At 58.4% G+C, this 14,809-nt stretch overlaps 2 protein-coding genes across 3 annotated transcripts in view; both read left to right on the plus strand.

Annotated features, from left to right (window-relative positions):
* Capn5 (calpain 5) overlaps positions 1–14,809 on the plus strand; it is a 55,177-nt gene that overhangs the window by 18,453 nt on the left and 21,915 nt on the right. For both annotated transcript variants that reach the window (XM_046442039.1, XM_046442040.2), the window contains one exon: positions 6,208–6,339. In XM_046442039.1, coding sequence (XP_046297995.1) covers positions 6,208–6,339 — 132 coding nt within the window. The remainder of the gene's footprint in view (positions 1–6,207; positions 6,340–14,809) is intronic.
* Omp (olfactory marker protein) lies at positions 11,129–13,300 on the plus strand. Its single transcript, XM_046442041.2, has one exon. The coding sequence runs from the start codon at positions 11,741–11,743 to the stop codon at positions 12,230–12,232; it is 492 nt and encodes a 163-aa protein (XP_046297997.1). The 5' UTR covers positions 11,129–11,740; the 3' UTR covers positions 12,233–13,300.

Raw genomic sequence — 14,809 nt, forward strand, 5'->3', positions numbered from 1 at the left:
CGGCCACTCCCCCAGTCCTGGCCTCAGGACTGAGGCCGGAGTGTGGCCCCATGGGGTGACTGCTCTGCTTCCTGGGTGGGAGGCTGAGTGGGGAGAGGACCTTGCAGAGTGGGTGTCCCCGGGGGCCCGGTGTGAAGGAGAGACTGCTAGAGATCATAGTTCAGGCCCCTCCCCAGGTCCCATGGCCATGTTAGTGACATGGTGAGGTGTGTCCCACAGAAGGGACTTCAGTGGAAGACTGCTCTACCTGCCACCTGGACTAGACCGGGAGGAGACTGTGACTCCTGCTCAGTTCTCAGATAAGGCATCTCAGCCAGGGGAGAGGCAGGAAGCTGTGTCCAAGGCTCAAAGCAGGTGGAAATGGCAGGCCTGGGTGCCCAGGGTGGCTTGGGCCAGGGCTGGGGGTGGTGTACCGGGCCACGGCTCTGGGTGAGGCCCTTGTGCAGGCTGAGGTGCTGGCCCTTGCTCTGAGGGTCTTATGCAGCAAGTGACAGGATCAGGTTTGCATTTTACAAAGTCTTGGACTTTTGGGGAAAGTTAAATTTATTGTTCAAGCTCCTCTCCTAGGCAGGGTCTGAAACCCCTTTCAACTCACAAATCCTCGTGCTCTCTTTTGGATTGGATTGGAACCCTTGAGAGTGAGGGGAACAAGCCAGGAGGGGAGGCCTGAACCCCGGATCACCCAGTGAGTCACTAGCAGGGGTGGGCCAGTGCCCTGGAGTCCTGCCTCCCTGGACCTTCCTGTGACACCATGTGAAGGGTCCCTGGTCCTCTGGCCCCTGCATTCATCCTCTGGAATTCCCCAGAGCCTTCAGCCTGGTCACAGAATTTTGGTGGCCCACCCTCCCACGTCATTTTTCTTTGTCAAGTGGGTGGGGAAGGAGGCTACCCTCAAAGGGCCTTTGTAGGGTTTTGGTTCCGGGAGGAGGAGTGGACACTCACTCTCTGCCCTTTTCTTGCTCCACCCTTGCTTGCTGCCCTTGTCCTGGCCCTCTTCCTGCCCTGGGCCTGTCACCTAGACTAAAGATGCGTGTGGCCTGGGGACCCGGAAGGAGGCTGGTGAGGCCTGGCTGGGGCAAGTAGGGCAGGCTATGGCTCAGCCTGGCTCTGTGACCTGGGGGAGTCTCTGCCCTCTCTGGGCCCAGGAGCCCTGCCTGTCTGTCCACCTCACCACCTTCCTCCCTGGGCCCTTCCAGCCCGGCTGACAAGCAGGGACGGAGCTGCTGTGCTGTGGGAGGGGTGACAGCGTGTGCTCCTTGGTCTTGAGGGACGTGTCTGGGGGGGTCCACGAGGCTGCAGTAGGGGTTCAGCTGTCTGTGGAGAGGCAGCTGAAGGACTGAACCCCTGGGGAGCCACAGAGGACCCGGAAGTGAGACCACACGATGGGACGTTGACTGTGTGGATTTAAAGAGTGTGAGTGGGCAGCGCCTGGGCCCTGGACTTCTGGATGGCTGGACAGAGGTCCGTGGAGCAGGAAGTCAAGCCTCCGCGGGCGGGCCCAGCTCCTGATCCGTAGCTCTCACCGCTGCCCAGTGAACCTTGGCCCCGGGGCAGCTGCGCGTCTGTGGTCCTGTAGCCCAGCTGTTCATAGGGAGGCCCAGCTCCTTCCACAGCCCAGGGAACCTTCTTCACTTCTACCCCATTTCTGGCTCCTTTTCTCTAAGTTGTTGGTGACAGTGGCCCTCGGTTCTTAGAGGTTCTCCTCAGCCACCCTCCCTGCCTGGGGCGACACCTCTTATTGACTCTGCAGGTGGGACCCGGTCTTGTCCTCTTCCCCCTCCACCCAGGGCACCTGCTTTAGGCCCAACCCTGCTGCAGCTCATTGTTTTTTGTTTTTCTCTCCAGTACAGTAAACACCTGCCGGCCTCCCTCACATCCCTCACAGGCTGGTCAGGGAGAGGCGATGGGCACTGTCAGCAAGGCCTAGGAACTCGGGGGAGACCCAAGAGTATGGACAGTGCCACCTTCCAGCTCTCTCAGGCTCAGGGCTGGGTAGGGGGCCACCTGACATCACTGTGGGGACAGAGTGCCCCCATCCATCACTCTACTTATCTCACGGGGAAATCATTCTGGGGGTCACTTGGTGGAACACATCGTGGGACAAGTGGGGGTCCTACAAACTGATGTCAGCTTTGGAACCCCCCAGAACTTGTCCATCCCCACCCTCTGGGGCTCATGCCCATTTCCTGGGGTGGCCTCTGCTCTTCTGTTGTGCTGAGCCGTAGACCCCTGAATGTCCCCAAGCAGACTGTCTGCTTCGAGGCCAGGCGCCAGGCAGACCTCTGCCCTAGCCAGGAGCCGTTGCCCTTGGCACCGGGACAGGTTCGGGGCAGCTGGGGAAAGCTTGTTAAAGGAGGTGGCCTTGAAGGATGGGAATGGTGACAGGAGCAGTGGGGGAGGTAAGCCTGGGGCAGAGGGTGCAGGTCACACAGCATGACTCACGAGAACACTGCCCTTTCCTGTCCCAGGCAGAGGTCCCCCTCCCAGTGTCCCCAGTTGCCAGTTCCTTCTGTGACCTTAAATTCTGGAGCAGGGTGACCTGGGTGAAGGTGGGCAGAGAACAGGTCAGGGAACAGAGGCCAGAGGTGCTGCTCGTGTTCGTGTGTGTGTGTGTGGGGGGGGTGTGGGTGTGTGTGTAGGTGTGAGTGTGGGTGTGTTTGTGGACCTGCTGCCTGTGCACACCTGTTTGTACACTAGGACAGGGAACCTGAACTTCCTGTTGTGCCAGGGGGAGGTGCCTGAGGGCTGCGGCCTGCATCTGGTCCAGCCGGTCCAACAGGCTGGGAGCCACAGAGGAGGGAGAGGTGACCACAGGTGCAGAAGTCTGTGCCCTAGAGGTGTGTTGACCAGAGGAGCCTCCCCAGCCCTCCCGTGGCTTGGCCCAGGGCTCACAGCAGGCCCGATCCCCTCCAACCCTGGCACTGGCCCTCCCAATGCTATTTACAGCCCCAGCAGAACCTGCTAGGCCCTGCTTACCCTGGAGGTGGGCAGAGCTCACAGGCTGGAGGGGGAGACCCCAAGGCATGGATAGTGGTGGAAGAGGGCACAGGCCAGGCCTGGCGGGGTTGTGTCAGAGTGGCCTCTGTCTCCAGCTGGCCCCTGTTGTGGGGAGTATTCAGAGTTCTCATTTGTCTCTGGAGCCACTCCTCCCATCGGCCCTCTCCACGCCTGTTTGATGGTGGCCTCTGTGATCCCTCCAGGCTCGGGCTGTGACAGCTCCGCTCACATACAGCTCGGCTCTCATTCCTCCTGCTCAAGGGAGACAGGGCCCTGTGGACAGGTACCGTCCCTGACTCACTCTATGGCACATGTCCAACTGACGACCCAGGAAAGGTGGAAGGACAAATGCCATCTGGAGAAACCTGGCCCCATGGTGGTGGGTGATGGTCTGGGTATCCCCTGGCCCCTGAGCTGGGCTTAGAACAGATGCAGGGGGACAGGTGAAAGAAGGGTGGCTTTGTCACCCATAACCTGGCCTACCTGGAATTTCTAGAGCCAGACTTTGAGTTTTGAGTTTGAGTCTCAGTTAACCTCTTCCTCTGTGGTCCTGGGCAAGTGACCTAACTTCTCTGTGCCTCATCTATAAAAGGAGATGCTAGCAATACTGGTCTTGCAGGGTTGCTTTGGGCAGTGCCTGGCTTGCAGTGTGTGCATGGAACTTGAGAGCTATTTCTATGATGGTTGTTTTACAGGTGCCCCAACATGGTCTCTGAATTCCAAGTGCCACCAAACTCACTTGGTTTCTGCAGGTTACAGCTGAGGACCCTGAGCCTGTCCAGGCAGGAGAAACAGGCCCAGGCCTCAGGTGCTCCCTTCCAGGCTGTCTGATGGCCCCAGGTCTCAGCTTTCGCGCAGTCAGGGCAGTGGAACCCTGGAAGCCTGACTGGGAGCCGGGTCTTTGCTGGAGAGGTGCCTGGGTCCAGAGCCCTGTGCTGGGGTGGCCGTGCCTGCCCCACAGATCTGCCCAGCAGCATTGGGCATCAGTGGAGAAAACCCTGGTGGGAGCCCAGCACACCTGGTTTTGTCACTTTCCTCATGACCTTGGTGGCACTGCCCCCTCCTGGGCTCAGCCTCCTCCATGGAATGGGGCAGTCATGTCTGCCACAGGCTGGGAGCATCTGAAGTGGAGGGCACCTCACAGTCACCTCCCGGCATGCCCTGCGGTGCTGGTCTCCCCCAGGCCTGCCCTGGCTGGGGTCCTCCAGATATTGAAGCTCCTCCCTCCTTCCAGCCCTCAGGCAGATGCTGAGTCATCACCAGGCTGGGAGGCGAGATAGGAAGGCAGCTGAGAGGCCCTGGGGACTGGATGGGGCAGGCTGCCTCCCTTGGTCTCCTGTGACCTGAGATGAAGCACCCAGACCTGCTGTGGGGAAGCCTCCTGGCTGCTTGGCTCTGGGTCACCCTGCGGTTCCAACTGGAATCAGGGGTCGGGTCTCAGGAGCCGCTCGTGTCCTCTGGGAGTTGATCCTTTCCTCAGTCCTGTGATACTGGTTTCTCTGGAAACCAGAGGAGTCTCAAGCACCTTATGGGAGCTGAGGGGCCCTTTGTCCATTTCCACCTGCCCAAATCTCCGCCACTAAGATCTGTGGGAGCCTTAAACAGCCCTGCAGGAATAACAGTCTGTCTCCTTTGCATAGGTGAGGAAATGGAGGCACAGAGAGGTTGAGCTACTGGCCCAAACTTGTACAGTTAATGAATAGGGAGCAGGAATTGGAGTTCTATCTTCCTGGTTCTGCTACCATCTACTGGCCACCTGTGGTAGGGCCTCAGGAGCTCTGTGGTGATTGATGGATGGAGCTCAGGAGCAAACTTGCAGGTGACCTGCTGTCACCCCCCCCTGCAGTATGACTAGGGCATGTTGTTCAACTTTTCATCTGTAAAATGGGCATATTTCCCCTCTCCGGGCTACGGTGAGGATTGATCATGGTGGTAGCAGGCTGTGTGGCACATAGAAGACCTGAATCAGTGTCTCCCTGATCTCACCCCTTGGGGGACAGTCACTTTCAGCTCTGTGGAGTCAAGGTGCTGGTGAGAGAAAAAGAGGGGCCTGGGTTGGCCAGCTGCATATGCAGCGCTGGCCAAGGCCTGGATGGGCAGTAGAAGAGACCCCCTCTTGTGCCCAGCCCCACCACAGCCTGGCCCATCTGGCCCACAAGTGATGCAGGCAGCCCCTGGCTGTAGGTGGGGCTCAGCTCCGGGCAGGGGTTGTCTGTCACCCTGCGGAGGACTAACCAGCTGCCCACCTCAGGCCTGGAGTGGGATGTCAGCCGCTGTGGGAAGCCGGGGAATGAACCCTTTTAGCTTGTGTCTGAGGTCAAAGTCCACGGTCCTCCCACTTCCCAGCCTCAGGGAGCCTTAAAGGAAAACCCTGGGTGAGCTTGGTGGGAGGGTCTGGTGTGGAGGCCCCCTGCCGGCTTCCCTGGGCTTCCAGGAACTAGGAAGGGCTGGGTCCCACAGTTACCAGGTTGTGTGAGTCACTTCCCTGTCCAGTGGCTGCCCGGCCTGGCTTCCTGGCATGTCCTAGGGAGTAGGCCCCCTGCCATGGCTGCCAGTCCCACGGGAAAAGCAGCAGGATTTTATGTTCCACTTGGGCATTTTGTGTGGTATGCCTTTAACAAGCTGCTGCGCTACTGTGGACCTCCATTCCTGAAATGGAAGAGCAACTCCATACTCCTCAGGGGTGTGGGGATCAGATGAGAGCGGAAGGGGCATCAGCTCGCCCCACCCATGCCCTCTGTTGCCACACCCCATCCGCTGTTCACCCCTCCCCACCCTCAGATAGCCACGCCCCTGCCCTCTGCTCACTAGGCCCCGCCCTCTGCTCACTAGGCCCCGCCCTCTGCTCACTAGGCCCCGCCCTCTGCTCATCGCTGTCATTTTGGTGTTGTCTCACCTCCCCCTTCCCACCCCAGGGCACCATGAGGGCTGGCTGGTGAGGGAGGGCCACATGGATGGGAGGAAGGTGGTGGCCCGGGTCCAGCCTCCTGACCACCTTCTACAGCTTGTTCATCATCATGCCATTGGCAGAAGCGCGCTCTGGGCCAGAGAAGGAAGAGGGCATCCAACCAGGAACTGGGGAGGCAGGGTCTGGGGAGTGGTCTGCAAGGTTAGACCCCCAGTGTGTGGGGAATGGGGAACCTCTGTGCTGGCAGCAGGTGGGCATCCTGTGCTCCTGGGGCCCTCACGCTCTCCCTGCCCTCTCTGTAGGACATCTGCGAGGACCCCCGCCTCTTTGTGGATGGCATCAGCTCCCACGATCTGCACCAGGGACAGGTGGGCAACTGCTGGTTTGTGGCAGCCTGCTCTTCACTCGCCTCCCGTGAGTCGCTGTGGCAGAAGGTGAGGCCTGGGGATGGGGCTGCTGGGGCATTGAGGCAGCCTGCGGCCCTCACTGCCAGGCAGGTGTAGCCCTGATGTGGCTGGAGACTTCCCGAAAGCCTGCTCCAGGGCCGGGTGGGCGACCTTGGGCCCCCTCAGCACTGGCTGGGCGTCAGATTTGCCTTCCCTCCACCATCAGCTGAAGATCCAGAGGCAGGTGCTGGTAGCATCTGTGTAACTCTAGGGGGATCCTGATGTGTCCCCTCCCCACTGTTGGGTGCTTAGTGTCTCTGGAGCCGAATATATACCTGTGACATATGGAACCTTCCTGCATGATTTTCAGTGTGGAGTCAGCTGTGACGGGGCTCAGGGCATCTCTGCCAGTAACCTGCTGTGTGACTTGGGCTGTTGCTATCCTTCTCTGGGCCTTGCTATTCCGAGTTGTTCAGCATGAGTGGTCTGGACAATGCTTCTTGACTGGTTCTACACTGCTGATGTTCTTGACCAGTCCGGGAGGGCCACAAGGGTGGGGGGAAGGTGGTGGCCCGGGTCCAGCATCCTGATCACCTTCTACAGCTTGTTCATCATCATGCCGTCCAAAGGTTTGGGGTTGGAACAAATGGACTCTGGTCTTGCCATCTGGTTCTTTTATGGCAGCACTTAGCATTGGGACCCTCAAATCCAATGCTTCCTTTTGGGGAAAACAGGGAGGCTGGAGTGGAGGCCGAACTTGGTGAATTAAGACAGGGATTGTGGAGGAGACCTGGGCTGAGCACAGGATTAAGCTCCAGTGGTTGTTTCTTTCCCTTCTTTGCTCTGCCTGCTCTCCCTAGGAAGGGGTGGGTGGTGGGCTATTAGAGCCTGGGGCATTGAGTCGCCCAGGCTCAATCTGAGCCCCAGCCTTACCAGTCGGAAGCTTTGTAGCTGACCTCAGGTTATTCCTCTGCAGAATCAGAGTAGTGGCCTTGCCAGAAGGTGGATTGACATGCTGTCCTTACCGTGCTTCGTGTGATGTGACGCTTGGTGGATGCAGCGTTAGGAATATTCCTGGATCGTAGGGTGTTCCTATGCAAGCAGGGTGCAAGGAGCATAGTGTGTTTTTCTTCATCCTCTGAGGCATCCATCAGCCATCAGAGGGAGCTATGCCCTTGGCCAAGGCTGGGACTCAGGTCCCTTTTCTCAGGTCTTCTGAACAGGGTGTGGCCTCTCACAGCCACCCAGTGGGCATCCCTGAGGCCTGGCCTCTAAGGCTCCTGCAGTGGTCAGGGCAGCTGGCTTTAGGGCTCGCAGGGCCTCAGCAAAGGCAACTGCTTCAGCTTATAGATTTGGGTATTCAGGGGCATCCAGGCTGGGAGAAAGCACGTGGGATCCTGTGGGGCCTGGCCCGATTCTCTAGGTGAAGGTCTGGTCTCCACCCTGCAGCCTCCAGCCCGCTTCTTTGAGTCCAGAACCAGGCCCCCTGCCTCTGAGCCCCAGCACCCCGAGGCGAGGACTCATGTGGGGCTGGAGGTGGCACAAGGGAATCCTACGGGGCTGCCCCCCACCTCCCACCCGCCCTATAATTGCCTGTTTATCTGCTGTCTCCCCCCTTGAGGTGAGCTCCCCACAGACAGAGCCGGTCCAACTTATATCTTCCCTTGGAGCCTCACAGGAGCCAGCATAGAGGAGCCTCTGGAGAGTTTTGGGAATGGAAGTCCACCCCGAATTGTTCCACCCAGCTTTTGACAGGCAGCTCCACCGCCGGCCTTGCTGGCAGTCCTCCAGGTCTAGGAGTGGGCTGGTGCCGGACAAGATGGGAGGAGCTCAGCGCTGTGTGCCCTACCCCAGGTCTGGCCCTTGGTCCCTGTGGCAGCTCCCCATCTTTACTGCTGGAGGAAGAGGCTGAGACTCACAGGAGGAGGCCTGGTCTTGATGCTGTGCCGCCTTGGGCAGGACTGAAGTTTCCTCCTTTGAGGGGTTGGGACACCGGCCTGGGTGGTCTTCCAGGCTGCAGAGCCAGGAGGCTGGTCTCCCGTAGCTCAGGTCCCCAGCCTACCTGGGTGCTCTTGGCTAATTGCACTCTGCCTCCAGGTACTGCTGTGGCGATAGCCCTTGGGTCCTGGGATGAGGCTCCAGGGAGCTCATTACTGTGCCTCACACTCCCTGACGGGGCCCTGTTTGTTGTCACCCCTCACTTTCAGGGCCTGTTGCCCTGCAGGGCCTCCCTGCCCCACCCTGTTTTCTCCCTGGAAGGGCAGTGGAGGGGACAGGGGTGGCGTTTAGCCTGAGTTGCACCCCTGCCCCCCCATCCAGCTGCACACTCCAAGAGGCTGGGCCTCAGAAGCAGGTGCATGGCACCTGACACGTGCCCTCCTCCAGGAAGTCACCCTTCACTCTTAGTTCTTAAAGTAGCCTGGGACCAATAGGCTCAGGATTCGCCATCATGGAAGGAGCACCAGCCCTTGGCTCCCAGCACTCTGCACACTTAGCTCCCGTCCTCGCCTCTTCCAGACACCCCTGGGCAGTGGGCTTCCCTTCCTATAGGGTCCCTGGTGGGGCATCCTGGCCTCCGTATCTCACTGCGTGTTCCCTGCAGGCAGGGAGGCAGTGGACTTCTGGTGGCCAGGTTTTATGAACCTGAAATCAGGAAGTGGCAGTTGACAGCACTTGCCAGGAGACCATGCCTACGCTGGACCCAAGGTCGTCTGTGAACTCACCTCCCTGGGAGCCTGGTGCAGCCAGAGCAGAGGCCAGGCCTGCTGCCTGAGCCATCGTGTCCCTGGCCGTGGGCTGGCCTGGAGGAGCCAGCCAGGCCCCCGACTGCAAGAAAGCATGGAAATTGGGGGTTGCAGTATTGGGGCGGGTTTGGGAAAGGCAGAGGAGGCCGGGACAGACAGTCTTGGTTCCATTTTGTGTTTCCCGCTTTGTCTTGGCCCTTTAATATCAGCAGTTCCTATTCTCAGTTATTCAGCAGTTTGCTCAGTGCACGTTCCCGGACACCAACTGCGCCCCAAGTGCCACAGAAGGTCCTGGAACAGAAGATGTGGAAAAAGTCCCAAAACCACAAAGTCAAGTGACTTTCGTTACCCAGTAGCCTCCAGTGTTAAGGATTTTCAGTTGTTGATGTTGTTGTTTCTTCCATTTCGGTTAAGAAGTTTTATTTTAATTGTGCAAGTTTGGAGCCTGCTTTTCTCCCCTGAATTTGTTCCTGCATCCAGCCGTGGGTGGGTCCTCCCCAGTGTCTGGCAGCTGAGCCAAGGATATCAGCGCATCCAGAACCGCCTGCAGCCTCCTGCCTCCTTCCTGCCACTCCTCCGGAGCCTCTGTACCCTCTGTTTCCTGCTCCCCTCCTTCCTGCACTGTCCTCCCCTCCTGTGGCCCCTGTCACCCCCTCCCTCCTGCCTGGTCTGTGAGGCCCACCCTCAGCCTCCTCCTGGTTGCACATCTCCACCCCACCAGAGATGAGGTGCTCTCCTGTGCTCCTGGATCCTCATCCAGCTGTTGTCTGCACTGTCACCTAGGTTCAAAGGGTGTGGCACCTCCAGGATCCTAGCCTTTTATACCCCAAGAAAGGCTGCGTTCTGGGGATCACTGTGCCCCTGTGGCTCATGCCTCCGCTCCACCCCTTACTCCCCACTGCCCTGGTCTTAGTTCTGGGTTCCATCTCCAATAGCCTTCACCTTCAGCCACCTCGGTCACTCCACAGCCACAGCCTGGGACAGCTCTAGGTGGTCTGCAGTCAAGGCTGGGTCTCTCTGGCCTCAACTTCCAGCCACAGCACATTGCTGACCTGACCTCATTCAGGCCTCAGCCAGTGCCCTGGGCTCTCCCACCTGCCTGCATCCTCTTGTCCTTCCCATGGAGGAAGGAGAAGCTGCCTGGTGTCAGTTCATCAGCCAAGTTGTGCCCCCGCCCCCGCCCCTCCAGCTATAAGGTCAAAGGTTCTGATCTGGCACTGAACTCCCACTCTACAGAACCAGGTACCGTCTCCTTTGGTACCCGCATGCCATTCATGTAGCTCAAGATATCACTGATTAACGTATTCATCCAGCAACTGACTCTGCTTGTGGTCCACGAGATCCTTCAGATTTTTTTTCTGTTGTTACACTTGGCCCTGGGCCTCTTTCCTCTTTCCTTTGCATATCATGGTGGTAGCCCACCCCTCTGCCCCATCCCCACCTCAACTATGCTCACATACCCCAGTTCTTTCAGGTGTCCTCTTGTGTGTGGGGGGGTATGTGTGTATATTCTAAACTCAAACCCAAGGCCTTCCTCCACCACTAAGCCACACCCTGCCTTTCTTTTTTTTTTTTTAGTTGTAGATGGACACAATATTTTATCTTATTTATTCTATCCGGTACTGAGGATCAAACCCAGTGCCTCACACATGCGAGGCAGCGTTCTACCACTGAGCCACCACCTCAGCCCCCTTGCCCACTTTTGATAACAGAGCTTCTGCTTCCTGTTGGATGCTGGAGATATAGATGTTTGTGATTCTTCCTTGCCCTCAAGTCTCCTGGGGTAACAGGGGGAATACGTGATAGGACTTTGGTAGAAGAGAACTGTGGTCATGTGGTTGCCATGGCACAGGGTGGAGGAAGGGCCAGGTCAGAATCAGCTGGTCAGTGATTCTCAAAGCTTGGTTCCTGGGCCAGCAGCCTGGGAGGTGGTTGGGAATGCAAATCCACATCCAACATGGATTAAATCAAAATTTCTGGGAGTGGAGGCTGACAGTCCGTTTCCAAGTCCTACAAGTAATTCTGATGCACACTGGAATTTGAGAACCAGGCATCTGGGTGGGACATGATGGTGGCAGGGTGGGGGTCCTGGCAGTGGGAATGTAGGGGAAGACTCCCTGACATTTAGGAAGTAGAATGTACCAGCCTTGGTGGTTGGATGTGGGTGAGTGAGGGGCAGGGGAACCTGGGATGTTGGCTTGGGTGACTCCAGATCTCCATCGGGTGCACCTGTCTGGTCCTGTTCTTGCCCCCCATAGGGGTCTTCCAGCCTCTCCTCCGAGCCTCCAGCCAGTGCTCCACTCCTCCCGCATTGCCGTGCAGAGCACTCCCTTATTCACAAACAAGCAGCTCCCAGCCCATCCATGTAGTCAAGGTGGTTTCCACAGCAGTTGACATCAGCGTCCTTGTCCCCGGGGAGCCCAGCACCCTCCTGCCTGCCTGCCTGCAGCACCTGTATTATCACTTCCAGGAGTGGAGAGGAGGCAGGTGGACTCCCACTTCTCATCCCACCCTGTTTTGGAACTGGGTGGGGTCTGGAAGGGCCAGTGACCTGGAGCGGAGGAGAGGAGAGGAGGGAGGGCATAAGGGGAGGCGGGGCCTCTAGGTGGCCTCTTCTCTCCGCACTGAGGCCCCAGCCCATTTGGCTCTTTGACATTGGCGGGAGCAGTGGCAGCAGCAGCAGCAGCAACAGCAGCACTTGGGCCATGGCGGAGGACGGGCCGCAGAAGCAGCAGCTGGACATGCCGCTGGTCCTGGACAAGGACCTGACCAAGCAGATGCGGCTGCGCGTGGAGAGCCTGAAGCAGCGTGGGGAGAAGCGGCAGGACGGCGAGAAGCTGCTGCGGCCGGCGGAGTCCGTGTACCGCCTGGACTTCACCCAGCAGCAGAGGCTGCAGTTCGAGCGCTGGAACGTGGCGCTGGACAAGCCCGGCAAGGTCACCATCACCGGCACCTCGCAGAACTGGACGCCCGACCTCACCAACCTCATGACGCGCCAGCTGCTGGACCCCGCTGCCATCTTCTGGCGCAAGGAGGACTCGGACGCCATGGATTGTAACGAGGCCGATGCCCTGGAGTTCGGGGAGCGCCTGTCGGATTTGGCCAAGATCCGCAAGGTCATGTACTTCCTCATCACCTTTGGTGAAGGGCTGGAGCCTGCTGACCTCAAGGCCTCCGTGGTGTTCAGCCAGCTCTGAGGGGGCTGCCCTCTGCCCCATCTGCCCCCACCCTCTTCCTGCCTGGACCTCCCTTCCCCACACCTGTGTTTTGGGAGGACATTCTTCTAGCTGCTCAGCCTGGATTCTGCGTGGCCAGAGGTCCCCTGAGTCCATGTCCTCCTCTCCTCCTCTCCTTTTCCCTGATGTCAGAGCTCCGGCTCCCGGAAAGATCCCACGGCTCTGTAGTCTAGAAGCTTCACTGAGCACCGATGCCACCCCCTGTAGATGATAGAGACCTGGTAGGGGCTCATGTGGCAGATGGAGAAGCTATAGGCACCTGCCTTCTCTGCTTCATTGTGAGGGAGTGAGACAGTCAAAGACCAAGAGAGACAGAGATTCAAACAACCAGCCATCTGGCTTCCTCCAGAGACGGGGACATGGAGATGACAGGAGCAACCTCCTCGGGGAATCCAGGAAGAAGGCTTCTGCTCTCCGCGCACCCTCGGCCACCCTTGTCAGGAGGTGAACACCCAGCCTGAGGACTCGGGAAGGTGCTGCTTCTGCAATGACCCAGTGTGGTCCCAGGATGCCTCAGGACCCTCAGGACATGGGGCAGGGTTGCTGCAGGGCTGATTTGGGTGGTGGGAGTGGCTTGGGGTTTGTCACCCAGTGCTGGCTGTAGTGGAGAAGTGAAGGGGAGCTACATACAGTCATACAGATCTGTCTACCTGCATGCACACATCCATCAAGACAGCATGCGGGGCTCACACAGTGCACACTAGGGTCTATTCCTGCCCTGTGGACACGTCTAATTTTAGGTTATCCATTGAAAAATTGCTGCTGGTTCAAGGGTGGCTCTTGGCAAGGGGTTGATTGACATGACTTGGGTTGAGCCCCGTTGGGGGCTTCCTGAGCTGGGAGTCTTTGAGATTCATACAGTGAAGTGGGAGCAGTTTAGTAAAGGGTTTCCTTCTACCTGGGGAGAGGCTGGATAGAGGGATCCAGGGCCCTGGAGCTAGAGATGGCATGTCCCCTTGGGGAAGCAGGCCTCGCCAGCTCACTGGACAGAGAGAAGCAGGCATTTCCTTCGACTGGAACAGCTTTGGCATTTCCTGGGCTGCTTTAGGGGAGCTAGGGGAGGGGTGGGTAAAGCCTATGGGGATAGTTACAATGGCTTATAATCTCAAGTGGGCTGGAGGTGACAGCAATGTGATGGAGAACACTGGCCTTGGAGGTCACTGGGGGCATCCATTCACCAGATGGGGAAAATGAGGCACAGTTACTGGCAGATTCAGTTCCAGCTCTAGCCTCATTCTGCTTCCCATTGTACAGGCCCAAAGCCCCCATTTAGAGGGGCCTGACCTGCTGCCTGGATTCAGACCCGAGCACCTCCACAAGTGCCCCCAACACCTTGTCGCAAGGCTGGCTTTGTTTGGCCCTGGCCAGAGACATCCTTTGAAAGGTCCATCAGGGCACTTGGACCTGGGAAGAGATGTACTGAGACCTAGAGGGTCAGAACCATCCCCAGTGTTGGGGCTGGTGGGGGCAGGCTCCCTCTCAGAGATGTGGAAGGTGGTGTTGGAGTCAGGATTCTATAGTGAGAGATGGGCTGTGGTGAGCTCTGGTCCTGTGAAACTGTGTCTCTGGGGTCTGTTCTGGGACATGTTTGGAGAAGTGCTGGCCTTGCCTATAGGCATTGCTGCCTTATTCTCTGCTAACTGTGGGATGGGAGGAGGTCAGACCCCGGGGCAGTTCCCCCTTTCTGCCTCTTTGCTTGCCCTCTCCTCTCTGGACCCCCCAGACTGCTCTTCCCCACTCTGTCCCATCCCGTCTTCCTGTGGGGTCCTGAGTGCCTCTGCTGTGCCCGCTGTGCGTGCCCAATAAAAGCCGTGTGTCCTGCCTTGGTGGTGTGCGTCTCACCGTGAGCACCGCTGCCCCTCAGGAGCTCTGCCGCCTCTCTCCCAGTCCTGTCTAGTGCCCTCCCAACCCTGGGCAACCCTCCATGAGCCTCTCCCAAAGTGTCTACCCCGCTCCTGCCAGCAGTCAGGTGACCGGCCAGGCCTCCGTCAGGCCTGGGTTTACTGGGCCTCCTGGCGCCCCTCCAGCAGCTTAGCCAGCCTGTGTGGGGTAGAGGGAGCCATGCTGAGGCCATGCTGTCTCCAGTCTCCCTACCCACAGGGCGCTGGGCACGGGTGGATGGAGTACTGGATGGCCAGGTTGTGGGGCAGGGTCAGTCCTCTCTGCTTCCTGCTGGATGGCCTCAGAGTTACCAGCCCTGGATCTTCTGTCAGTCTCTGACCCAGTCCTGGCCCCAGGCTTTCCAGAGGGAACAGCCTGGCTTTTTCTGTGAGGCGCCTCTCTGCCCTACCCTTTTGAGATTGTTAGACTAGTGACCAGATATGACTGATGTTGGTATCAGTGCAGCTGCAAGGCCACATAGTCTTGGTGTCCTGTTGATCCTTCTTCACAGCTCTGCCCTTACCTCCTCTGTCCTTACCTCTTGCTCATTTTGAACAGAGACAACTGAGACTCAGAGGAGAAGGCTTCCTGCGCAGGTCATGGAGGGATTGGAGGGGCTGGACCAGGGTCAGGAGTTCAAGGTGGAGTACCAGGCCA

Source organism: Marmota monax, unplaced genomic scaffold (genome assembly GCF_021218885.2).
Source record: "Marmota monax isolate L192 unplaced genomic scaffold, Marmota_monax_Labrador192_F-V1.1 WCK01_AAM20220418_F8-fsc00068, whole genome shotgun sequence".
Classification (NCBI taxonomy): domain Eukaryota; kingdom Metazoa; phylum Chordata; class Mammalia; order Rodentia; family Sciuridae; genus Marmota; species Marmota monax.

What these genes read in the sequence shown, in the direction of transcription:
- Omp (XM_046442041.2), top strand. Translation starts at nt 11,741, where the DNA reads ATGGCGGAGGACGGGCCGCAGAAGCAGCAGCTGGACATGCCGCTGGTC.